This window comes from Phoca vitulina, unplaced genomic scaffold (assembly GCF_004348235.1).
Source record: "Phoca vitulina isolate PV1807 unplaced genomic scaffold, GSC_HSeal_1.0 scaffold41, whole genome shotgun sequence".
Classification (NCBI taxonomy): domain Eukaryota; kingdom Metazoa; phylum Chordata; class Mammalia; order Carnivora; family Phocidae; genus Phoca; species Phoca vitulina.
Genome location: NW_022589744.1, coordinates 215,531 through 242,677, shown reverse-complemented (window position 1 = coordinate 242,677; position 27,147 = coordinate 215,531). Strand labels below are relative to the sequence as shown.

General features: G+C 38.2%; 1 protein-coding gene across 1 annotated transcript in view; it reads left to right on the top strand.

Annotated features, from left to right (window-relative positions):
• The window catches only part of NSF (N-ethylmaleimide sensitive factor, vesicle fusing ATPase), a 142,549-nt gene that overhangs the window by 64,190 nt on the left and 51,212 nt on the right, over positions 1-27,147 (top strand). The window contains exons 9-12 of the mRNA XM_032429921.1: positions 10,283-10,482; positions 22,566-22,731; positions 23,537-23,611; positions 23,808-23,995. Of these exons, the coding sequence (XP_032285812.1) occupies positions 10,283-10,482; positions 22,566-22,731; positions 23,537-23,611; positions 23,808-23,995 (629 nt within the window). The remainder of the gene's footprint in view (positions 1-10,282; positions 10,483-22,565; positions 22,732-23,536; positions 23,612-23,807; positions 23,996-27,147) is intronic.

Below are 27,147 nucleotides of genomic sequence, written 5' to 3'. Positions count from 1 at the left end.
TCTGTTCACTCTTGTGTAAAATCAATGGGTTGTTGTTGTTTTTTTATATTTATGTATAATTTTTCTTCTTTCAGATACCTAAAAGTTGACTGACAGTTTTTCCTCAGTGCAGCTTGCTTCTGATATCATCTCAGGAAAACAAAGAAAATTCACTGCTTTTTAAAATAAAAGAGCCTAGCAAACATACTTGTCACTTTTTTGGGATAGTGTTTTGTAAGATTATAAACAGCAAACATTACTGTTTATTCATTTTAGTGCAGTGGTAAGGCTATATATTTTCCATTGAGCTATTTTAAGAAGAGAGATTACAATTAGCATATTAGATATCTTATATTTTCATGTATCATTTTCATCAGAGGGGTGGATAAGCCTTATTATAATGGATAAGGTCCTCTACAATTTAGACTTTCAGATCAGAAATCATTTCAGGTTATTTGTAGCACACACCTTAAAGCCTCTTCGACTTGTCCCCACCAAAATTTGTATGATTATAATCACTGGGTATCAATACCTGGGGCTCAAACAATATTCCAAGTCTTATACATTGCTGGAGAATTAACTGCTAATTCAGCTGAGAGAGTAAGAAGTGAGGTGGGAAGGCATATCATACCTCACCTGAAGAGGCAAAGGGTAGGCTGTGGTAGTCTAGCATGGCAAATGCGCTCTTGGATGAAGTACCCAGAAATAACCTCAGTTCCTCCCAGGTAGCACCAGATCATTCCAGGTGAGTGCCAGCAGAGCATGGTGTGTGCTCCCTGAGAGGGAGGTGGCAGCTAGGGACTGTGACAGTGGTTACACTGGGGAGACACAGGGGACTTCGGAGAAGAAACATACAGTAGAACAAGAGGTGGAGGAGATAGCAGGATGCATACACATGGAACTGATAATCATAGTAGCCTGGTTTATGTTAATGAGTTATGTGTTGACCCTAAATGAGCTTGGAAAACTTGAGGCATAGGTATGAACGGACTCTGCCTGAGGCTTAAGAGAAGCAGGTGGGATTGACTTTGATAGTAATCCAATCTACCTGGAAGACAGAGGCTGAAGTGATGTCATGGGGGGCTGAAGCCATGGAAAATCCTGATTTTCTGAAACCCTCGTGAAGTCTTTGTGAAATTGCTGTGGTCCACCTCATTTACGCTCATTTGGAGCTTGAGGTCCATCAGCAGAATGTGTACTATCACTTGCAATGCTCAAGTGACAGTAGTGTGTGATAAGTTAAGGGGCCACCATTGTCAGTCTCAGAAGGAATTTCATAAGCAAAATAGTCACTTATTTTCAAGCTTTGCAGTCACCTACCAGTGATGTAATTCTCACAGAACAGTTAGGAGTCTGGTTGCATTTCATTGCTCATCTCCAACAAGATGGTAAAGTATAAGCTGATATTAATTAATAGCCAATATTTATGAGCTCTTACTATATGTCAGCAAGTCTGCTAAGTGCTTTGGGTGCATTATATTTAATCCTCATACTAACCTTCTGAGGTAGTTGCTGTTAGCTAGCAAACTGAAGAGCCGGGATTTGAAACCAGGCAAGCTGAGTCTGGAGCTTGCACTTCTGACAATGTATATAAAATGGAATTCATTTAACATAAAGACTGTCTTTTATTCTGAGATTACATCCACTCTACCTTTTGATATGAAGATATATCTCTTTTTATGAAATGGTGGTGTTAGGAGATGTCAGGTTTGATTTTGTTATTGTTTAAGAAATCTTTACTTTGCAAATAAAAACTAAGCAACCTTATGACATCACTTCTCCGCTGTTAAAAAAAAAGTACTTTTTCTAGTTTGTGAAATCAAGGTCTGAAAACCACTGCTCAGAAAAGTGAGACTGTTAGTAATTTTTAATGTTCTCTAGAGATTTTTCACTCAAATTATTTCCTAATGCATTTAATCTGATCAGTCCTCATCCATCTGGCACCTGACCACAAATCATATGTTCGTCCTGTGGACAGATACCTATTGTGAAACATAATTAAAATGCAGTCTGTGGTTCATATTCTAGGGTGTCATTAAAAACTCTTTATGACAAGTGGTCTGGAATGAGGTACAAGCCAGCCTTATACCAAACGCTTTACTGAATGTAGTCTTACAGTGAGGTTCCAGTGTCTCGTGAACTTAAATCCTTAGTAAACAATGGCATTATCATTGGCTATGTTTATTTCTTGGGCATTTTATATTGTTCATACCTTTGGTAGTAGCTATTATATAATAATAGGGTTAATAAACATGAACACTTTTCCTTGTCAGTAACATTTGGAGAACAAAATGAGAGCAAGAGTAGCCCCGCTCGAGAAGAATGAACAGGGGAGCCAGATAAAAAGCTGCCCGACTCACTTGCTCTTCCTGAGTGTGATCTCTAGTGTGTTTTATTTCTGTCTCTGTTATTCTGGACTTGGGTGTCCTTGCTGGTGATTTGTTCAACAATCTATCTTCACAGTTCTTTGCTTCCTCATTTCCAGGAAACTTTCCTTCATTCCATCTCAGCCACCCCCTCTTTGGTCATACCCCAGGCTTCACTGTTACCAGTAACCACCCCTTCAGGGATCTGTGTTAAGCATCCTGCCTCCCATTTGTCCCGCGGTAGCTTTGCCTTTACTCCAGCTCTAGCAGCTTGGATCCCACAGGACCCTCCAGTTAATTTACTCTGTCACTTCCCAACCTTTTTGATCTCTCTTCCCTCTTTACCCAGCTTCGAGTCTGTGGTCTATCACGTTTATCCTCCTCAAATACAACCTTAATGGCCTTGCTTCTTATCTTCTGTGTGTGTCACAGCCCTGGGTATGTCTCCGCTACCTGCCTACTCTGGATCAGTACCCAGACTATTGGATATGGCTTAAGAAGAGCACAAAGCATGGTATCTGATCTCAATTTAAATTTAAGAAGCACATCTCAAGTGGGCCCTCAGTGTTTCTTGGAATCAGTATTTCCTGCTATTCCTTCTGTATTTCCCTAGTCTAGCCACTTTACTGTCCTTCTCTCGAAGAGGACTCGTTCCTCTTTTCCGTTCTCCTCAAACCTCCGGCACCACCTCTTCCAGTCCCTCCTCACCAGCTGCTGGTGCCCTGGAATCATGATTTCATTGAGAAAATAGAAGTAGTCAGAAGAGAACTGCCTCTTCTTCCCCACCACCAAACGTAGCATTTGTTGAGTGAGTGAAAGAATATGCTATCCCAGAACTTTTATTTACTTCTATATTCAAATGTAATAAGCAACTTAAATTCCAAAACTATATAAATCTCTTTTTGGCCATTTTAGATTATGCTTTTCCCAACCACCATCCTTTACGTTACTATAACCAAGAGTTATAATATGTTTGTGCCTTAACCAAATAAAAAGTAGGTGTTTTTAAGAAGAAGAAGTTGATTATTAACAGGAGCAGTTAGTAAAATAAGCACTTAAGTAATTGAATACAGGAAATTAAGAGAAGAAATCCTTTGGAACTATGTTTGATTATGCTGTTAAACCACGATAGTTCTAACTTATATAAATGATAGAGGAAGGAGAAAATATGCGAATGATGTAGAAATGAAGATAAAGCCTCAAACTTTGTGGATGAGAACAAGTCATGTGATAGTTTCGCCCTCACACTTTAGGAAAATTAGATAATAGAATTTAGTTACAAGTATGTTGACTTTAAATTTATGCTGTTATTTACCTCATGTTGCCCCACTTAAAAATTCAGTTTTGAAAAAAATAAAGGGGTTAAAACCAAAAAAAGTCAAGATTCTTACTCCAGCTTGAATGAAATTTGTATTTATGGAGTTGAGTAAGAAAATTTATGCTGTTATTTACCTCATGTTGCTCCACTTAAAGATTCAGTTTTGAAAAAAGTAAAGGGGTTAAAACCAAAAAAAGTCAAGATTCTTATTCCAGCTCTAATGAAATTTGTATTTATGGAGTTGAGTAAGAGTCTACACCTTACAGGGGCGTCTGGGTGGCTCAGTGGTTAAGCGTCTGCCTTCGGCTCAGGTCATGATCTCGGGGTTCTGGGATCGAGCCCCGCATCGGGCTCCCTGCTCAGCGGGGAGTCTGCTTCTCCCTCTGACCCTCCTCCCTGCTTGTGTGTGCGCGTGTGCGTGCACTCACTCTCTCTCTCAAATAAATAAAGAGAATCTTAAAAAAAAAAAAAAAAGTTTGCGCCTCACCTAACACTGTAAGTAGCTTAGATAATCACAACAAAGAGGAGAGTCCCTCAGTGACCTGAGTTCCATATGCTGAGTTCACTTAATGGCATCTGTCTGCTCAGGCATGAGTTCCCACACATTTTCCCGGTTCCCCATGTTCTTTCCAAACCTTTACCATGCTTCCCAGGATCATCTCCTTGTCCCTCATTTTGTAGATGACCTAGCTCCTGCTTCACATAGTAAGTAGAGCACAGCAGGCAAAACCTCAGCTCACTTCCTCATCCCCTTTTACCTAACTAATCTCTAATCTCAGAAGAAGAGGTTTCCTTGCAAGGTATCTCTCGAAATCCCTCCTTTGTATCGCCAGAGTTTCTCAAATTGTGATCTCTGTTTGTTCCTGCTTATATTACCTAGCTTCCTTCTCCTACCTCAACCCGAAATGATCTGACCCTGACCTAAGACCTTATGGCCCAGATCAGCATGAACTTCCTGGTTTTTAAATCTAGTGTTCTTTCCAGGCCCCATCCTCTATCTCTGCAGCATTTGTCCCCATTATCACAACACCTCTGCTTAAAACTTCTTGTGGCTTTTCATGTGTCCAGAGCAGGCATTCAAAAACATGGAACCAGTAGTTCTGCTATCTTTTTTGAGCTTTCGATCTGTATTTTTTTTTTTTTAAGATTTTATTTATTTATTTGAGAGACAGCACAAGCTGGGGAAGGAACAGAGGGGAGAGGGAGAAGCAGACTCCCCGCTGAGCAGGGAGCCTGACTCGGGACTTGATTCCAGGATCCTGAGATCATGATCTGAGCTGAAGACAGACACTTAACTGACTGAGCCACCCAGGCACCCCTCAACCTGTATTTTTTAAGGGATGTTACTACTTGAATCTTAAAGGCCTTATAGCCAAAAACAAAGTTACGATTTCCTCTAATCTCCTTTTGCTAACTTCTTAGTTATGTTCTAGGGTTTCATCATTTTACCATGTGCCCAGGCTACATACCTTTTGGGTCAACCTTGACTACTCCTCTTTCTTTTATTTTCCTTTGGTCTCTGAACTCTGATGAATATCTCCCAAATCTTCCTTTCTTTTCCTACTACAATTTCTTACGACTATTGCCTCTTTCCATTTCTGGTCTCTTGTCTGGTTTATTTCAGTAGTACATTCAGGGGTTTTAAATTTGGATTCCGTGAATAGGCCTCAGAGGATCTAAGAATACCCTCAAAACTGCATGCAATTTTTTTGTACATGTGCATTTCTCGGGACAGGTCCATTGGACGATTCCATGGGAAAGAATGTAAGAGATAGAATGAGAGAATATGACAATTTAAATGAGTCAGTTCCACTGATTTCTCTTCTTTCCATGCCTGCTCTAAGTTCTGAGTAGCGAGGCACATCAGACATCAAGAAAGAACAAGTGACAGCCGTCAGTTCAGCTTGGCAGTCAGACGGGACAGTCCAGTGGCTACAGGTCAGAGGCTTTCCAGCATCAGAGCCATGTCTTAATGTCCCGCAGAAGCTCAGGAGAAAGCTGGGGCATCTCTAGGGAGGTGTCCTCCTAAGGCCTCTGGACCCATTTGTTCATATGCTTCCAGAGGGCTTGGAGGGAAATGAAAGTTTAATTGGCAAAAATCCCGAGCCAGCCAATGAGGCAGTGTCCCCAGAAAAAGGTTAAAAATATTCCTCCAACTACACTTTTACCCTCTCATCTTTGTTCTCTAGTCCTTCCTCCACTCTACCACCAGATTTAGTTTTTAAACGTATATCTCATTGTACACTCTCCCTGATTAAAAACCTCAGGGTTTTTATAAAACAAATTAAAAACTCCCGGGCATGGTGTCAAGGCCTTCCATAGTTGGGAGTCTCCAGGCACTCCTCTCCCCTCCCCTCCAAGACTGTAGCCACAACAGGTTACTACTGGCTGTTTTGAAAGGACAGCTTCGATGTCCATACCTCTATGCCTTTGATCATGCTAGTTTCCCTCGTTAGGTGCCATTTCCTCTCCTGTGCCCAATCATGAACCTCCTGCTATCTGTCCGTCAAGGCCTACACTAAATATTATTTCTTCCCGTGTCCATCCCTAATTTTCTGCCATCACCCTGGCAGAAGTCAGTCTCTCATGGCCAGATTCCAAAAACATTTCATACATATCTCTGATAATGTCATATTATACTGTAGATAACCTATTCTTATTTCTGTCTTTCCTACTAAACCAGAAATGCCCTGCAGGTAGGGACTGCCTTTTTCATGTTTGTATCCCTAACACCTAGTTTCATGCCTAGTCCAAACAGGAGCTTAATACACTTTTGTTGAATAGAATTACTTACGAAGAGTTTTTATGACTCATTTAAAATTAGAGACTAATGCTTATTTAATAAGTCAGAATAGGCTATAATAATAGTAGTAATAACAAAGTCCCATTTCCACTGCTTATTCAAGTAACTGCTTCCTTTGTGGAAGTGGATTTTGAAAATCTTCACATGTCAATGTATATTTTTGATGTGCTTTCTTGAGATCCTGAAAGAATTATAGTTCTAATGCAGACGAGAGCTTCTATGACATTCCTGTTGGTGTCATATCGAGTAGATTCTGTCATTTCAGAGATCTGTATGAAATACAGTAAGTTCCATGGATATGCATTTTATCTCTTTCAGACTTCATGGTAATATTTTGTGAATTGTTTATAAAGTCTGAGTTCATTTAATCCAAACCACATTAAACTGAGCATTTTCCACAGACGAAAACGGAGTTACGGAGGTAAGACTGTAGTACAGACAGTCCCCAGCTTACGATGGTTTGACTTAATGATTTTTTGACTTTATGATGGTGTGAAAGCGATATGCATTCAGTAGAAACCATATTTCAGATTTTGAATTTTGGTCTTCCTGGGCTAGAGATAGCACAATATTCTCTCATGATTCTGGGCAGCAGCACCCACCGCTCCCAGTTGGCCGTGCCATTACAAGAGTTGTCTTCAGCTTACAATGGGTTTATCAGGAGGTAACCTCATCATAAGTTGAGGAGGGTCTATGTTATATATTATATAGTTTGTTCTGCTAAATTTGCAAAGTCCCAGTCACTGTAAATATGTTTTTTAGGTATTTAAATAAGTTCAGTTATGAAAATAAACAGTTCCATAAATGAGCTTCAAATAATTTTTTTAAATCTTATTTTTTTTAAAGATTTTATTTATTTGTCAGAGAGAGAGTGAGAGAGGGAGCACAAGCAGGGGGAGCGGCAGGCAGAGGGAGAGGGAGAAGCAGGCTCCCCACTGAGCAAGGAGCCTGATGCGGGACTTGATCCCAGGACGCTGGGATCATGACCAGAGCCGAAGGCAGACGCTTAACCGACTAAGCCACCCAGTCATCCCTCAAATAATTTTTTTAAATGGTCTTCTCTCCCTCATTTTCTTTTGAGTTTTGTAGGAAAGGAATCAACAACAATTTACTTATTTAGCCATTTACTGAGTACACATTATATGCTAGACATTATGGTGGATGTTTGCAATTCCAGCTTGATGAGATAGCACCTGCCCTTGAATTGTTCATGGTCTAATGGAGAAGGTATATAAACAAATAATTGCAACTTAAACCTTGGGGAAAAGGAAAGAAACTCCTTTGAGAAGCCATGGTGAGGTTGAGAATGGATGTGTCTGCAGATGAATTTGTGGTTAGAGAAGCAATGAGCTAAAGGGATTTCATACCTGATAGTCTTTTTTTTTTTTTTAATATGTGAAGTAGGAATCTAGATCTTTTCTATGAATTAAACGGATGGGGTAGGGGCACCTGGGTGCCTCAGTTGGTTAAGCGGCTGCCTTCGGTTCAGGTCATGATCTTAGGGTCCTGGGATCGAGCCCCGCATCGGGCTCCTTGATCAGCGGGGAATCCGCTTCTTCCTCTCCCTCTGCTGTTTCCCCCACTTTTCTCTCTGGCTCTCTCTCTCTCTGTCAAATAAATAAATAAAATCTAAAACAAACAAACAAACAAAAAAAAAACGCATGGGGTAGCACTTGAGAAGAGAAGAACAATTAATTGGATAATCAATGCAGAGAATGGGAGGTGGACTGACAGAAACCAGTAAAGGGTGGCATGCAGTATTGAGAAGCAGTGAGCATGGAACTGAAATTGGATAATAGGAAATTGTGAGAGTATCAGTCAGGACAGTGGTGTAATTTTCTCTGGTTATGCTCTTTGGCCAACGTGTAGGTGCAGTAAAGCCATTCAGTGGCCAGGCCTGTGGGATGGGTAGAACAGAAGTGTAAGAAGGCTAGGGAATTGAAAGAGAGTATAGCTTAATGTGGAAGGAAGTACCATTAGGAGGAAGTTGATAAACTTGGATGAAGTTAAGAAATTAGAGGATGAGGATAAGGCCTAGTACTTTGTAGGTCCTGGTCCTCAGCAAGTCTTCATTTTCTCCTTTTTGGCTCCCCTTTCCTGTGCCTTGTTTTACCACCACCATGACCACCTACCTCTGCTGTGGTTTATATGAATAGTTTCAAGTCATGATGGTAGCAGTTGGCTCGGAGGATAAGATTAGCCAGGTTCCAGAGTCTTCATCAGAAGTGCCCCAGTGGTTTGGATGCTGGCAGGGCCTCATGATGGCCTCCAGGAGAGGCTCAGGGCTTACCCCTTACCTCACTACTCCTTGTGCTCCAGGAGTGGATCAAGGGCAAAGACGTTTTATTGGCCATGGTTCTCAGGACAGGAATTTACTCTGTGATGAGAAGGGTTAAGACTCTAAGCCTTCAAGGGTTTCCACTAAGTTCCCCTTGTCTCCACAAATCTAACCATAAGCACGCATCTCATTACTTTCAAGGATTTAAAAGGGAGTCTTTTTTTGACATATAGAAGCAGTGACCATACTGGCAACCCAAAGGGTCTTCCTACTCAGAATCTAAGATATCTAGTAGAGTTGGTTGTACCTTGTGATTTCTTTTATGTGAGTTATTAAATGTATTGTCATAATTTTTTTTGAAGAAACAGTTTTTAAGGCTTTCATTCCAAATGAGGGCAAACTGTTATACATGGAAACACTATATTTCATTTCCAGAAATTTTCTTTTTCACCTGTACTTTTGAGTGTAACACCTAAATCTAATAAATCATTATTTCACAGAATGCTTTTTTTGGTGTAGTATAAGGGAAAAACTCATAAGAAAAGAGTCATGCATCCTAAGTGTGAAACTGCAAGAAAAGTGAGAATTCCTAGAGTTAGTAAACTGAAACCACAGGTCATCGGAATCTTAGAAATGAAGTAAATGCTCATGAAGAGTTGGCTAAAGAAATCCTGGGGAGTCTAAATCACCAATCTTGCTTTTTCCCTGTTGTTACTGATACCTTTTAAGGCATTTAGCAATGCTTGCCTGGAAAAGAATTGAATACTGTTCTTCTGAAACTTCATCTTCATCTGGGTGGTGCTGAGACAAGCATGTGCCTCCCTTGGCATTAGTCACATGAAGTAGGACATTGAACTTTATCCACTAAGTTGTAACATCCATCTGGATCCTTCTGGATTGCTCTCTACCAGCCAGCTCAAAACATGTTTGCCCGTTCTTCAAGGGCTTGTGTTGACAGGTAGACCTGTAATTTCTATGACTAAGATATGGTTTCCATAGCCTACCGTATCATAATAGATTTGTGTTGAGTTAAATTTGCCTAAAAGCAGATCTCTTTTATGCTTTGACTTTAAAGTAAAAAATAATGGAAAATAAGTAATACTTCCTAATTAGGTATTTAGGTCAGAGAGACATCTTCAGAGTTAAAAGTATTCTAAATGATAGTTCGAATATACTTTTCCAAAGACCTTTAATTGGCAGCTTTCACACTCAAATATTGGTACTTGTGTAGGAATTTTTTTCTGGATTTTCTATTTAAAAAAAGAGTTTTAGGGGCACCTGGCTGGCTCAGTCAGTAGAGCATGCGACTCTTGATCTCCAGGTCATGAGTTCAAACCCCATGTTGGGTGTGGAGCCTACTTTTAAAAAAAAGAGCTTTAGTTCATTCTTGTTCGGCTCATGGCACTTGGATATTATATGTTAATGACATGACTATAGTTTTCCTAACATGCATATGAAGAAGAAAGAAAATTTTCCTTTAGATGGAAATTTTCCTTTGGATTTTAGTTGTTATAAGACTGTTTTCTTTTCCTTTTTAGGTTGCAAACATGTTAAAGGCATCCTGTTATATGGGCCCCCAGGTTGTGGTAAGACTCTCTTGGCTCGACAGATTGGCAAGATGTTGAATGCAAGGGAGCCCAAAGTGGTCAATGGGCCAGAAATCCTTAACAAATATGTGGGAGAATCAGAGGCTAACATTCGTAAACTCTTTGCTGATGCTGAAGAGGAGCAAAGGAGGGTAATGTTAATATAAGTATAATTCAGTAAAAGTTTGTTTTCATTTATACAATGAATGAAACCCAAAGCTATGGTGGAAAACTTGTTACTGTGATCCATGTTTTGAAAAACATGCAGGTAAAATTTATTAATACTGAATTATATCACTGAACCAGGGATTATGGGGAATTTACATGATGTGAACAGATGTCATTACCCACATGTACATAATACAAAGATAGATGATTGTGTAAGCCCAAGTTTTGCAAAAACAGATCATGAATTTATTTCCAGGCGTCACTTTTATTCCACATTACTTTCAGAGACTTGAACTCATTTATCCTTTGGAAAAGGGGGGAATTAAATTTGTAAAATGACTTGTAGAATTATCTATATGTAAGTTTCATGAGCAGAAAGCTAGTTTACTTACCACTGAGTCTCCTCACTTGTAGAGTGACAGGTATGAGTTGTTAGGTCTCAGAGGAAAGTTTGATGTGGGTCTTAGAAAAAAATTAATTAAAAGTCAAACCAGAGTTTACTAATTGTTATGGTTAATTTTATGTGTCAGTTTGGGCCTCAGGGTGCCCACACATTTGGTTAAACATTATTCTGGGTGTGTTTGTGAGGATATTTCTGGACGAGATTACTATTTGCATTGGTAGACTGAGTAAAGCAGTTGCCCTCCCTAATATGGGTGGGCCCCATTCAGTCAGTTGAAAGTCTGACTAGAACAAAAGGGCTACTCCTCCCCTGACTAAGGGAATTTCCTACTGCCTGACTGCTTTTATCTGGGCCATGAGTTCTTCCCTGCCTTTATACTCAGACTGAAACTGCAGCCCTTCTTGCGTCTCCAGCTTGCCAACTGCAGATATGGGGACTTGTCAAGCCCCATAATTGGGTTACCCAATTCCTTATAATTAATCTTTCTGTAGATAGATATAGATTTAGATCTATATAGATCTGTGTGTGTGTATGTATGTGTATTTTCAGGTGTCCAATAGGATGGATCTATAGATCCATCTTATTGATTACATTTCTCTGGAAAACCCTCATACACTAATACTAACATATTTATTTCATTGACAAAAGTTTAAAAACAATGCCATAGGATTTCTGCTTCTAGCAATACAGTAGACTAGGTAACCTGAAAACCTGTCTTCCATAAACACCTTCAAATGCTGGATAAACTATAACTAAAATCATTTTAAATGCATAATTTAGTTCTCAAGAAAGAAAAGGAGAGCTCCAGAAATGAAAAGAAAACTCTGAAAATTAGACTGGTAAAGATAAGAGCTGCAGCTTTTGGTTTTGGTAATGTATGAGTTTGGGTTTTAGTACCCACTAGCAGGCCCTTGAACCCACTTAAGATGTGGACTAGGAACTGGAACCTTCAAAGGGGTTGTGTCCTCACTGAAAAGAATGGTCTAGAAATTGTCTGCTTACCAGCACAAAGAAATAACAAAAACATTTAACCATCTGTCTGAGTTCTGCAGTGGGAGCTATAGAATCTCTCATGGGAATTCTGAACTATGGATTCTTAACTCATGCTTAGGATTTGAAAACACACACACACACACAGCACCACCACCACCACCACCACCACTACCACCACCCCTGACCTTTGTGGTCAGGGGCCCCCATGCTGAGAAATTGATTTAAAAATATCCTAATGATAGCATGGGGTTGATAGTTATTAGCAAACCCCTGGGGAGGAGGAGAATGGAGGCCCAGAAGAAAAGGTCCTGGTGTGTAGGGTCACCATTCCTTTGGAGATATTAGCCATTTCTGGAGGGAACTGCTAAACAGCTGTGCAGCCCTTTTGACAGGCCAGTGGGAGTAAGGGGCCAGAGGTTAAAATGCGTGGCTCATGAAGAGAGGACACCTGATGAACATGCCTCTGTTTGAGTTGGGATTCTGGAAGGCTGCACAATAGAAGCAGGGGTTAATCAGAAGTAGACATGCTCTCACAGAGGCCAGCTTTGAATCACATCTAATTTCTCTAAAATTAAATTGAAGGTTCCTAAATGACTAGTGCCCCTCAGCATCCATCAGAATTATAGATCCTTCCTGGAGGAAGGTAGTATCATGCAAGGCCACAAATTATTTCTATAGTTTGCAAATGAGATGCCTGGTTATAATCAAAAGCAGTCAGGTATACAAAGACATAGGCAACTTGAAGAAAGAGAAACAAAAGTGATAGAAATTGGGCCTCCAGATATTGGAATTCTCAGATACAGACTTAAAATAACTACACTTATCACATTCAAAGGGAAATAAGATTGAGAATTTTGGCCGAGCAGTGAAAACTGAAAAACAAAATCAAATGGAAATTCTGGGAATGAGAAATTCAGCAACTGAAATTAACTCAGGTAGATGGGTTTAAACAGCAGATTAGACACATCTGAAGAGAGAATTAGTGCGCTGAAAGATGTTAGACAAAAATAACCAGAGACAAAGGATGAAAGCAATGAAAAGTGATAGAAAATACCAACACAAATGGATGGAAACCAGAAATCCATTGAATGCTATTTCTAAGAAGCTGAAAGAGAAGAACTGTTAAGTTAGAACTTTGTATCCAGTAAATGGATAAATTGTCATGTAAATATACAATGAAGTATTACAGAGTAATAAGAAATAAACGGACTATGGTTATACATAGCTGTGAATCTTACAAATAAATGTTGAGGAAAAGAAACCAGACAAGAAAGAATACGTACTGTATGATTCCATTTATATAAGGTTCAACTAAAATATAATGTTTAATGATACATGCTTAGGTGGTAAACTATAAAGAAGAGTGAGAAGTAGTTTCCATAAAAAACCAGATTGGGGTTGCCTATGGGGAATAATGGGGAGGGATATTGGGGAAGAGTTGTGAGGACATGTGCCCACGATGCTGGCACTGTTCTATTTCTTGTTACCTTATATGGATGTTCATTTTATGACAGTTCCTTGAAACATGCATTCATATTTTGTGAACTTCCCCTCTCTGTATGCTGTAGTTCACCATAAAAAAAGTTTAAAAGAAATAAACAATAATCACTGCATGGGACAACAATAATAGTCATCAATATGGGTTTTTGGTTTTTTTTTTTTTTTTAAGGATAGAACTAAAATATGGAACAAAACATAGGGGAAGTGGATTAAGTCTATGTAAGATCTTTGTATTATTTGGGAAGAAGATGATACTGTTAATTAACATCAAACTTTAAGTTAGGTGTGTATGTGAAAATTGTGTATAACTTTCATGCTTTTCCAAAGCATGAGGAGGAGCGGGGAAAGGAATAAAACTCAAATTCTTTAGAAGACAAGATTCAAAGAAAATGTGAAGATATTGAAAATGTAACTTTAAAAAAAAAATTTCACTTATATCAACAGTCAAAATGATAAGGTATCTAGAATTAAATCTTAACAGGAAAATTAAGGGAGAAAATTATAAACATTTTTGAGAATCTTTTTTCAAGAGCTAATAAATGATAAACCATGTTTATGTGTGGGAATACTGACAATATCATAAAATGACAGTTCTGCCCATATTAATTTATAAATTTATGCTTTTCCAATCAAGTCTTATGGGACTTTTTTGGAATTTGACAACTTGATTTTTTTTTTTTTTGGATGCTTGAAGAGCCATGAAAATTTTGGAAAATTACAAAGACTTATTTCATATCATGATTTACTGGAAAGCTGTAGTATTGAGATCGTTATATATTCTTGTATAAACAGACCAAGGAAACAGAATAGAACACGGGAGGAACTTGCTATGTGAAAAGTGACAATGTAAATCAAAGGAGAAAGAATATTCCATGCATCAGGATGAGATCATCAGCTTTCTGTTTCATAAAAATAAAATACAGTCCTTATCATATCATACAGAATTACAGAATGGATTTACAAAAAACTAAAACTAAAATTTACCAGAGAAAACATTTTTAGAAGAAATGTAGGCAAAAAGCCTTAAGAATTGAGGCTAGAGAAGAATTTCTTTTAAAGGGGGGGGGGGGATTTATTTATTTATTTATTTTAAAAAGACTTTATTTATTTATTTGACACAGAGAGAGAGAGAGCACAAGCAGGGGAACTGCAGGCAGAGGGAGAAGCAGGCTCCCTGCTGAGCAGGGAGCCCAATATGGAGCTCGATCCCAGGACCCTAGGATCATGACCTGAGCCGAAGGGAGCCGCTTAACCCACTGAACCACCCAGGCGCCCTATTTATTTATTTATTTATTTATTTATTTACTCACTCACTCACTCACTCACTCACTCACTTACTGTCACCCAGGCACCCCAAGAAGAATTTCTTTATTAAGATACAGTGATCAAATCCATAAAAGAAAAAAAATGTTAATTTGGTTACATTAATATAATATGAAGAAAACTCCCTCTGACAAATTACACACAATACAGATGTCTCAAACTGGAGAGGATATTTGCAATGCATATAATCCACAAAGAATTGATGTTTTATAAATTCTCTGTAATAACTCCTTTATAATAAGTACAAAAAAGACAAACACCACAATTAAAAATAACAACTAGCAGGGGCACCTGGGTGTCTCAATCAGTTGAGTGTCTGACTTGGTTTTGGCTCAGATCATGATCTCAGGTCTCTGTCCTCAGCCACATTGGTTCTAAAAGGCATGGGTCCTGGTGGATTGGTACAAGTCCAGTAATCACAAGTCCAGTAACTCTTCAGACAGTCCCAGAACCATTCAGTTTTACTGTTCATCCCTATTACTACAATATTTTCTCCTTCAAAAATCTTAACACTCAGTGTACCAAGAAAAGTTGTCACCACCATTTACTATCTGGGTTGAAAGAATTCCTTTTTAAAAATTATTTTTCAGTTATTTTACAAATAATTTACAAATGTAAGAATAAAAGGGAGTGAAAGACTATTATATATTTAATAAGAACTTAAATATAGCAAACTAAATTTTTATTTCATTTTCTTGGTTTTGAAGATAGAGATATATATCTATATATCTATATCTATGCAGATATCTATATAGCTATCCCCATCCAAATGGGCAGGAGCCTCTGAATGTGACTAATGGTTCATCAGTTGTCATGCATGAACTTCTACATACTGATTCTAAGTTTTTATTTTCTTTTTTTTTTTAAGGTTTTATTTTTTATTTATTTGTCAGAGAGAGAGCACGCGCGCACAAGCAGGGGGAGTGGCAGGCAGAGGGAGAAGCGGGCTCCTTGTTCAGCGAGGACTCTGTCCCAGGACCCTGGGATCATGACCTGACCTGAAGGCAGACACTTAACTGACTGAGCCACCCAGGTGTCCCTGATTCTAAGTTTTAAATACACCCTTAATGGAGTCTAGCTTGTCATTACTTCTGGTTCTTTTTGTACTTGCATTGTCAAGACACAATACTTGAAGAATTTTTTTTTTAAAAAACATTATTTTGTTGAGGAGAAGATGGCCACCAGATACTCCATAATTGCAAAACATTTTCATTTTTAGATTTGTATACACCTTTTAGAATGGTCAGATTTTTAATATCTATATCACCTGTTTCTTATCATCATCTCTCTATAATACCTGTCTTCAGCATCTGTCTACTTAGAAACCATATCAAGGAAATTTTGATGCCTAATGAAATAAAAGATGAAAGAATACTGTCATATGTCTTTTAGAAAAATGAGATGGTCTAGTTTCTTGTCACAAAATATTGCAGAATGAAGATTTTTGTTGAATAACTAGATGAAAATGCCATTTTTTTGTCCTTAGAAATATATTATTCACTCATTCTTTATTTTTAATTAGAGAGAGAGAGAGTGGCGGCAAGGTAGGGGCAGAGGGAGAGGGAGAGAGAAACTCAAGCAGACTCCCCACTGAGCGTGGAGCCTGCCACAGGGCTTGATCCCACAACCCTGAGATTAGACCTGAGCTGAAACCAAGAGTCAGCGCTCAACTGACTGCGCCACCCAGGCACCCCTCACTTGAGTTTGAGAAAATATATGCAGGATAACATCATCTGAGGCCATAGGCTGAGATTTTACTTATAATCATCAATTTCACCATCTTCATTAGAGTCTCAAGTGCTGCTACATCACTCTGCATTAATCTTTGGATTAGATGTAATAAGTGAAATATTTTCCTCTGTTGGTTGTCTTTTCTTTGCCATTATGGCCAGTGAGGGGGGGGTCTGAATTCTCAACTGTGTGTAGTTAAAGCTAAAACCAGGCAACAAAGATGGTGGATGGCGTCTCCAGACTTCTTTTGTACCTTCTTGAAAGATGTTGTAATTTTTTGGGCAACACAGTAAGAAAACTGAAGGATGATGTCATAGTGGTCTTGATTTCACTATTGCATTATCCCTCTGAGCAATTCCATCATTCTTTCATTTTCTTATTTTAATCTTTTTTAGGATAGTTTGGAATAATTGATGAGTAATGATGGTGTAATTTCTGGAGTGTTGAAATAGCATAATAAATCTTAGATTTATAAAAAGGTCCGGTGGACTCACATGGTAATTGCAAGATAGAATGAGTTTTATTCTATTCTATTTTTTTTTAGAGATTTTATTTATTTATTCATGAGAGACAGAGAGAGAGGGGGGCAGAGGCAGAGGGAGAAGCAGGCTCCCTGCTCCACAGGGACTCGATCCCAGGACCTTGGGATCATGACCTGAGCCGAAGGCAGACACTTAACCAACTGGAGCCACCTAGGTGCCCTGTTTATTCTATTTTTTTAAAATATATTTTCCATTTTCTTCTGTGGAAGACTTCTAATTTAAAAAGTCATGAAATATCAATATAAATCGTTAAAATTGTTCAACAAAAAAACTTAAAAACTGAAATGGTGTCTAATGGACGCTGATGGTATACTGAGGATTAAACACTAGGTGCAGGTGAGTCAAAATGTCCCCTTTTTAAAGAGGCATTTTATAAAAATCTGTTGTGATAGTTTCCACATGGCTGCATAGGTATCTTTGGTGCTGTTTTTAAACTTGCAGACAGTTTAAATATGACACTGCTAATGATACAACTGAGTTGACAAAGAATTTCTAGGTAGATGTTAATCTAGCCAGGCTTTTCAGTTATACCTTTTCTCAATTCTTACATCCAGGAATGGCTTGGTATACTCAGCTAATGACCCCATGGAGGGTAGATGTGTTACATAATAAAGAAGAGCATCACCTCTGTGATTCTGGACAGTCCAGGCTGACAGAGATGAACACTTGCATATAGGTCAAACTGGTTAAATATAGAACAGCCCTTATGGAAGGCAGTTGCCAGGGGCTCAACAGCATCAGCTCTGTTTCTGTGGGGAGACTTTGCAGATGGTAAGAACAGAGCTAGAGGCCAGTGAATTAAAGAGGATTGCATGGTGGAAATTTAAACTCTTTGGTAAAGGGTTTATTGATGAGTCAGCTATATTAATCTGTGAAGATTAATCTTGACATCTTCCTTACCTGACTCCTAATTTATTGCAAGAATTTACCTTTATTTAAGTAACACACCTGTAAAAATTGGTGTGGTTGTACTGACTAGGTTGGAGGAAGGCACGTGATGACAGGTCACAAGATTAGTAAGGTTCTGAAAAGGTCAGAATGGTACTGATTATAAGACAGATTGTTCCTGTGGGTCTACAGTGTTCCTGTTGTCTCTGGCTTCCCATCCACACAGATGATTTTTGAGGTCGGACTGAGAAGGAAGTCATGATTCCAGTGGCAACATAAGGCACAATGACAGCAAAATTCATACATTTTAGCAGCTTTTTGTTTCATGCTAAATTGGCAGACAACCTTGAATAAAAATGTCTTATAAAATAATGTAGAGGGGCACCTGGGTGGCTCAGATGGTTAAGCGTCTGCCTTCAGCTTGGGTCATGATCTTCAGGTCCTGGGATTGAGCCCCATGTCAGGCTCCCAGCTCAGCAGGGAGTCTGCTTCTCCCTCTCCCTCTGCCTCTCCTCCTGCTTGTGCTCTGTCTCTCTCTCTTAAATGAATAAATAAAATCTTTAAAAATAAAATAAATAAAATAATGTAGAATCTCAGGGCACCTGGGTGACTCAGTCGGTTAAGCGTCTGCCTTCGGCTCATGATCTCAGGGTCCTGGGATCGAGCCCCACATCAGGCTCCTTGCTGGGTGGGGAGTCTGCTTCTGCCCCTCCCCCCACTCATGCACTTGTGCGCGCTCTCTCTCTCTCTCAAATAAACAAAGTCTTTAAGAAAAAAAAACTCTACGTGTGTTAAAACTCACAAAACTTCATACCAAAAGTCAGTTTTACTTCATAATAATGAATTTTTAAAAACAGATAAAATATAATATTTACATTCTATTCATATTTGGATTATTGTTCACTCTTTAATGCAGTTCTCTGCAAAATGATAGTCATGTGTTCATCAAGGTTTCTAAAATTTAACTAGGGTTTTTTTTCCTGAACTACTTACAGATTGTTTTCCTTCCACCAATGTTTTAAAAACTAAGTTCAAATCTGAAAAAAAATAATTTTCTCAATATAGTCATATTTATTGAACAGATGTCTGATGATAAATGATAGCTTGGTTGCTTAAAAAAAATTTCAACACCAAAAGCTATCATCTTTCCAACTGTAGAAAAGACTGAGGATAAGGAATTGGAACTATACCTTCAGTTTTGCCAAATACTTCTGTATGGTAGGGTATTAATTCTTGGAAATTTTGTGACTGAAAAACAGATTCTACATTATTTTTTTTAAAGATTTTATTTATTAATTTGAGACAGAACAAACTGGGGCGGCACAGAGGGAGAGAGAGAGAAAGAAGCAGACTCGCCTCTAAGCAGGAAGCCTGATGCGGAGCTCCATCCCAGGACCCAGAGATCATGACCTGAGCCAAAGGCAGACACTTAACCAACTGAGCCACCCAGGTGCCCCATAAAATAGTCAAAATTGTTATAACAAAGAATAATGTGTGGAGGGAGCAAGCTTACCCAATCTACTGCTGTAGTAGAATAGGCTGGTAATAATATAAAAATATAAAGCCCGATAGAAATGACAATCAATGAAGAGAAAAGATTATTTAGTCTATAGTATTGGATCAGTTAATTGTTTGAATAAGAAATATTTGGATTCTTGTTTCACATGTACCATTTACAAAACTGAAACTCCAGATAGATTGAAAAATTATATGTAAAGTAAAAATTTTAAAGAGAAGAAAATATAGGTGACTATCAGGGTCTACAATGGGGAAGGATTTTAAGGATAAAATTAATTTTTAAAAATCATAAAATTAAAAATGGGTAATTTTGGCAACATAGTAAAAAAAAAAAGTAAAGGTCTTTCTATATTCAAAAATATACCATAAATAAAATTAAAAGATAAGCGGCAAGCTGGGATAAAATATTTATAACAAATGAATAATACCCTTAATATATAAAGAATTTTTCTATAAATCAATAAGCAACACTATTAAATCCCAAAAGAAAAATGTGCAAAGGATATGTACAAATAATAAAAGAAAAATTACAAATGGTAAAAACATGATTTTAGAAAGTACCATCCTCTTCAGTAATCAGACAAATGCCAGTTAAAAACAATTGGAGGGGCGCCTGGGTGGCTCAGTTGGTTAAGCAACTGCCTTCGGCTCAGGTCATGATCCTGGAGTCCCGGGATCAAGTCCCACATCGGACTCCCTGCTCAGCAGGGAGTCTGCTTCTCCCTCTGATCCTCCCCCCTCTCATGCTTTCTCTCTCTCAAATAAATAAATAAAATCTTTAAAAAAACAAAAAAACAATTGGAAAACACCATTGTTTGGTTATCAAGTTGGGAATTACTTTTTAGATTTTTCTAATATTCGTTACTTGTGAGGATATACCAAGATAGTCACTGTCATATACCTTGGTGGGATTATAAAGTGATAAAATCTTTCTGGAAAAGTATTTGACAACCTATTTCAAGGGCCTTAAAATACTCAACACACCTTTTAAAGTAACAATTTGCATTCAGGAAGTATAATCATATTTATTGTCAAGGAGTTAAGTACAAAAATGTTTATCATGGGACACCTGGCTGGCTCAGTCAGTAGAGCATGTGACTCTTGATCTCTGAGTCGTGAATTCGAGCCCCATGTTGGGTATAGAGATTACTTAAAAATAAAGATCTTTTTTTTAAAAAGATTTTATTTATTTATTTGACAGAGAAAGACACAGAGAGGGAACACAAGCAGGGGGAGTGAGAGAGGGAGAAGCAGGCTTCCTGCAGAGCAGGGAGCCCAATGTGGGTCTTGATCCCAGGACCACCCTGGGATCATGACCTGAGCCAAAGGCAGACGCTTAACTGACTGAGCCACCCAGGTGCCCCTAAAAATAAAATCTTAAAAAAATGTTTATTGTAACAACATATATAATACTAAAAACTTAGAAATTATTAAATATCTGATAGGAAGGAATTAATGTGAAGTTAGGGGAGTTCTCTGTGGAAGCAGTCATACAATGAAATATTATGGAGCCATTAAAAATTATATAGTTGTATTTATAGCCATGTGAAAGGGCTGAAGATAATATCTGTACTGAAAAAAGGGATACAAACTACCTACACAGCACCTAATTAATAATATGAGTTATTTGTAGCTAGTTGAATTTTGGATGATTGTGATTTCTTTCCATTTTTTAGTGTTTTTCCACATTTTCTATAATGATCATGTATTTTGCAAATAGAAACAAAAATAAAAATTTTAGTTTTCAAAGAATAATGTTCAAGAGAATACAAGATGCAATGAGTTCCCAATTTTTTAATTAAAATAAATTTTAAATATAGAAATAAATCTACAGAATGTTAACAGCATTTATCTTTAGGTATTATATAGTATATATCAGGTATGATATGACATAGCATATTTTTAACTTATTTCCATTTGTTTTACAACTTTTGCTCAGTTAACATCTAATGCTTTTATAACGAAGTAAAAAAAACCCAACTCTTTTTTTTTTTTTTTAAGATTTTATTTATTTGAGAGAGAGACAGAGAATAGCGACAGAGAGCACAAGCAGGGAGGAGAGGGAGAAGCAGGCTCCCCACCAAGCAGGGAGCCTGATGCAGGCCTTGATCCCAGGACCCTGGGATCATGGCCTGAGCCGAAGGCAGACGCTTAACTGACTGAGCCACCCAGGCGCCCCAAAAAAGTCCCAACTCTTAAAAAAAAAAAAAAAAATTCTATCCATACCAGAGGTTTAATGAATACCAATCATATCTAATCCTGAATCTCATTATGCCCATTATTTATATTATCCATATGTAAGTTAATGTTCATTTTCACCTGTTTTGTTAATCTCTGATTTTGTTTGTTTGTTTAAAAAAAGAAAAAATTTATGGAGTGCACTTCCTTCTTTGGTTCCTATAAGAGACTTAAGTACTTGAATATAAATTGTTAGAAGGTCCATGTTAACCTAATGAATTATTGGCATTTGAAAATACTTGCATCTATTAAAAGTTTACAATGTGCAAACTGTTTTCTTATAATGACTCTGTATTCAACAAACTCAAATCACTATGCAGAAGAAATAGCACCCCCTTGACTATTCTTTCTATAAACTATATCTCTGTTCTCACTTTACTGTTAGAAAAAAGTACTTTGTTTTCGTGTGATATAACCAAATGTGAATCATGTTCACCTCCTTCCGTCATCTGCCCACTTCCCAGTCAACCTCCGGGTAGAGTTACTGCTTGGTTATATAATATGACAGACGTTAAGCCTCCTGCAACTGTTCTCTCACCAAAATTCAGGGAAAATGGGAGGGAGTTGCCATTCACTGACTTAAGACAGACATCTGATAATTATGAGTTGTTCTTTTCAGTAGTGAGAGAAGGAATGCATGTCAATGAACAGGTTGTTATTTGATGGACTATTCACATTCATTAATATATAATGTACATTTTTGTTTTATGGCTATTAAATATGAGGTTCTGGAATGCCTTTTCAGTTTGCAGAGTTCTGAGAATGCAGTTCCAATACCTTTGAAGGGTAGAAGCCATGAGTACACCTGCTGTATTTATTAGTCAAAATGGAGCAAAATCAATCTGTGACAGCTTTGTTTTGCTCTCTTTGACTAGTTTGTTTAGTAATATATTCAAATTATGACCTTCACTATAATTTCTTCCCTCAACAGCTTGGTGCTAACAGCGGTTTGCACATAATCATCTTTGATGAAATCGATGCCATCTGCAAGCAGCGAGGGAGCATGGCTGGTAGCACAGGAGTTCATGACACTGTCGTCAACCAGCTGCTGTCCAAAATTGATGGGGTAGAGCAACTGAACAACATCTTAGTCATTGGTATGTTTGCTTTGAAAAAAAAAAGTTTTATGATTTCAAAAACATTAGACACATAGGTTCTGAATTAAGATCTCTGTAGGTTGTAGTTAATACTGTGTTGCCCATGTTTCCAAATTAGAATCAGGTGATATTGAAGAATCTTAAGTACCTATTTTAATGTCTGGCCTTAATAGGACAAATAAAAGATGGATTTTAGTGACTCATGGGTGTGTATGCTCATAGCTCAAAGATGAAAAAGGCAGCATAGTGTAATGCAGTGGTTTTCAAATTGCGTCCTATAGGCCTCGAGGGGCCCTCAGAGGTGCCTCAGGGTCTGTGAGTGAGCTTCAGATCACGTATCCCAATTATAACTTCTTCTTTTAACTGTTTCATGTACTGAGGTTCTTTTAAGATGACTTTAAAAAACAAAACAAAACTTTTGATATTTAGAAGGTTAAAAACCATTGGCCTACAAAAAAGGAGAGGGACTTTGGGGTTGGGCAGATCATGTTCACATTGTCCCTCTCTCACTTGGACAGGCTACTTAGCCTCTCTGAACTGTACCTTCTCTTTTTAAATATTTGAAGTTTTCATTACATTTATATTCCATTGGCAGTATAGTGAAATACTAAAGCAGAGTCTTCAGGTATTTCCATTAGAACAGATCAAGAACAAATGATATTTTTATTTGAGAATAATTGGTTTTCTATTTGACCTTTATAAAATATCTTAACTTATTTGAGAAATTACTATTCTTACATATACCGAAGGGACATTTTATCTTATTTTTTAACTTTTGTTGTTTCGTTTTGAAATCTGTGCTCAGGAATGACCAACAGACCAGATCTGATAGATGAGGCTCTCCTTCGACCTGGAAGACTGGAAGTTAAAATGGAGATAGGTAAGCAGATCTGTCACTGGCTGGGGGAGGGGTGTGTTCATTAGTAAGGGGAGTTCATTAGTAAGAGCAGAGTCCTGTAACTTAACATTGGTTAGAAAAGTTGTGTATCATGAGGAGCACATGTTTACCTGCTTAAGTACCTATAAGAAAAGCATTAGGATTATAATAATATCTATTTTATTTTCAATTTTACCAGGCTTACCAGATGAGAAAGGTCGACTACAGATCCTTCACATCCACACTGCAAGGATGAGAGGGCATCAGTTACTCTCTGCTGACGTAGACATTAAAGAACTGGCTGTGGAGACCAAGAATTTCAGCGGTGCTGAACTGGAGGGGCTGGTGCGGGCGGCACAGTCCACTGCTATGAACCGACACATCAAGGTCAGGAAAATCAGCTAACACATTAGGGTTCTGCAGCTCCATAAATACTGTGTCAGTGTTCTTTCCCTTTCCTTTCAAATGTACCAAGGGCTGTGATAGTGCTGACTTTTGACAGAGAAGAGACATGGTGAAAGGAATAGGAATTGTCCGCTGCCAAAGCTTCAGAGTGGTAGGAAGTAGATGATGCTGGCACCTGCCCCACGGTAACTACTAACACATTTGCCTCGGGTTGCTGCCATCTGATACAAACATGTGAAGATGAAGAGTATGAAGAATTTAGTTTTTAATCTTTGTACTGTGTAGAATAGTAACATGTCATAGGAAATTGGGTTTTCTAGATGCTAGAATTATAGGGGCTGCTTCGTTCAGCACATACACTGAATACCTGCTGTTTTCTGAGTATTAAACTGGAGACACAGAGATGATAAACCATGACCTCTCCCCTCCAGGAATTCAGAGTCAGGCGGATGGACATGTTTGTAAATTAGTACAATAATGTTATTGATACTATGGTAGGAAGACATACCAGGATACTTTTATGTTGATGAAGTGCTTTTGAGTCTTTACCATCCCTTCTCCTCTTCAGGGATAGATGGATGACTCCCAGATTTATGTCTCATCTCTTGAAAGCTTCTTTCTCCCACTTTCAGATTTACACAAAATACCTCTACCTCAATGTTTTATCAGGTCTCAAATTTAATATTCCCAAACCAAATTCACTGTGTTTTTTTTTTTTAACTGCTTTCCTTCCTGTTCCTGTTTTCCTGTTTATCCCAATTTCCCAGGCTTAAAACTTCAGGAATATCTTTAATTCCTGCCACTCTACTGTGTCCTATATCAAGTCATTCACCAAATTTTGTCACTTCTATCTTGGCTGTGTCCTTCAGTTTCTACCCACCTTCTGTTTTATTAGTCTTCCTGTTTCATACTATTCTACCCTACAGAAACTTCAGAACAAAGTACAGACTTCTTAGCCTGATCCTTAAGGTCCTCTAGATCTGACCCTAAACTGGCCTTTCCAAGTGTGTTCCCAATTATTCTCCATACTTTAGCCAAACTGAAATACTCATTGGTCATCAGACATTAATTTATTTTTTCACTTACCTGCTTTTGCAGAAGTCTTTACCCTCTATGTTTACTTATCTTTTTAATACCTAGTTCATATGCCACCACTTTTCTTCAAACCTTTTCTGATTGTCTCCTCTAAGAAGGATGTATTGTCTTCCTTCTTGGAATAGTAGTGTATCACTTATGGTACTTTCGGTTCACTTTGGTTCACAGTAGATTTATTCAGCACCTACTCTATGCCAGACACTATGCAGGCAGCTAATGCTACACCTGAAAGAAGTAAACTGCCTACCCTGAGCAGCCCATGGTTTAATCTCCACATTCAGTAACAGAAAGGACAGGAGACGTAAGGAAGTGAAAGGGTGTCAGATGTGGTCAACTCCTGGGGTGAGAGGATGCTTCACAGAGACAGTTCTGGGTGAGTGTGTCTCTTGGTGGGTTAGGACATTTTAGGTAGAAGGCAAAGGAACAGAGACACAAAATAGCATGGTGTGTTAGGGTAATTCAGTATCGCTTCAGCATAAAAGGGAGGGGAGGTAGAGAGAGACATTGTGGGGAATAAGTCCGGAGACTAAAGCAGGGAGTGGAGCACAAAGAGCCTTTTATATTGTGCTAAGAAGTATGGACTTTTTTCCTGTGAGTAGTGCTAAGCCATTGAAGAGTTTTAAGAATAGCAGTGACATAGTGTTAAAACATAAGCTCACTCTGGCAGCTGTGTCGAGTGGAGTATTGAGGCGAGTGGAGTTGGCAACATCCTATCACTGGTTCTAACTTGAGGACTGTGGCCCATGAGCCATATCCAGTTCACCACCACTTTTTATAAATGAAATTTTTGGGGAACATGCCCAGTCATGTATGTGTTGTCAGTGACTGCTTTCATGCTCCAGTGGTCGAGTTGAGAATTTGCAACAAGGACTGTGTGGCCCCACAAAGCCTAAAATATTTACTGTCTCATTCTTTACAGAAAAAGTTTGTCAACCCCTGTTCTAGACTTTAAGTCCATATCTTATTCGTGTCTGAATATCCCACAGTGCCCCAAATAGGTCTAAATACTGAGAACGTAGCAGGTGTTTGGTAAGTTTCTAAAATTAGTAAACATATATGTATTCTGAATCAAGCTCTACCCATAAGTCATAATTTCCCTACGTAATAGAAGTGACTTTGTTCTAGCTCAGGAATGCCAAAGGTCAGGATAGTGTGGAAATACAGTATTGGTTCCTTTATAGAATGGATCTATCCATCCATCTATTCATTCTTTCATCCTTTCTCCTTGCCATAAGAAATGTCTTAGAAGTGATGGGGACTTCAAGAAAAGTTGTGTAAATGATGTGAGGATTGTTCCCCACCATACTGATCTTTCATCTCAGACCACATCAATGCATCTTGGTATAATCCACAGCGACTGGTGTATTATCAAAGTTTTCATATGCAGTGGCCTCTGGATTTTTCTCTTAGTCACTTGTTATTTTTACCACAATAGTCCTATCTCAAAATGTCATTCTAAGCCATTCTCTCACTAAGAAATATACTTTCTTCAAGTATATATTGGGTTTATCTACACACAAAACAATGAGTAATGGTGGAGAGATGACAGATTTTATAGTCCGAAGATGTGGCTATGCATTAAACTTCTTTCACTTTTTTATTTCTTTTTTTTTTTTAAGATTTAAAAAATTTATTTATTAGAGAGAGAGATAGCGAGAGACAGCAAGAGCCCCAGGGGTGGGGGAGAGAAGCAGGCTCCTTGCCATCAGAGGCCCGACACGGGGTTCGATCCCAGAACCCTGGGATCATGACCTGAGCTGAAGGCGGATGCTTAACTGACTGAGCCACTCAGGCACCCCTGACTTTTTTATTTCTGTCAGGGGGAAATAACTACTTACCTCATCAGGTTTTTGTGAAAATCAAATCACTTCCAAACTATATAAAATGTTAATTGTTGCCATTTTTTTGCTATTATTGGCTAATTTGAGAACCATATATATCTTTTACAATGCCTGAGTTTCTGAATTTGTTGACTATTTGCAATTGTAATTTTTTCCATTGTAAGTGTTAGTTACCACTGTACAGAATATGTTATCCTT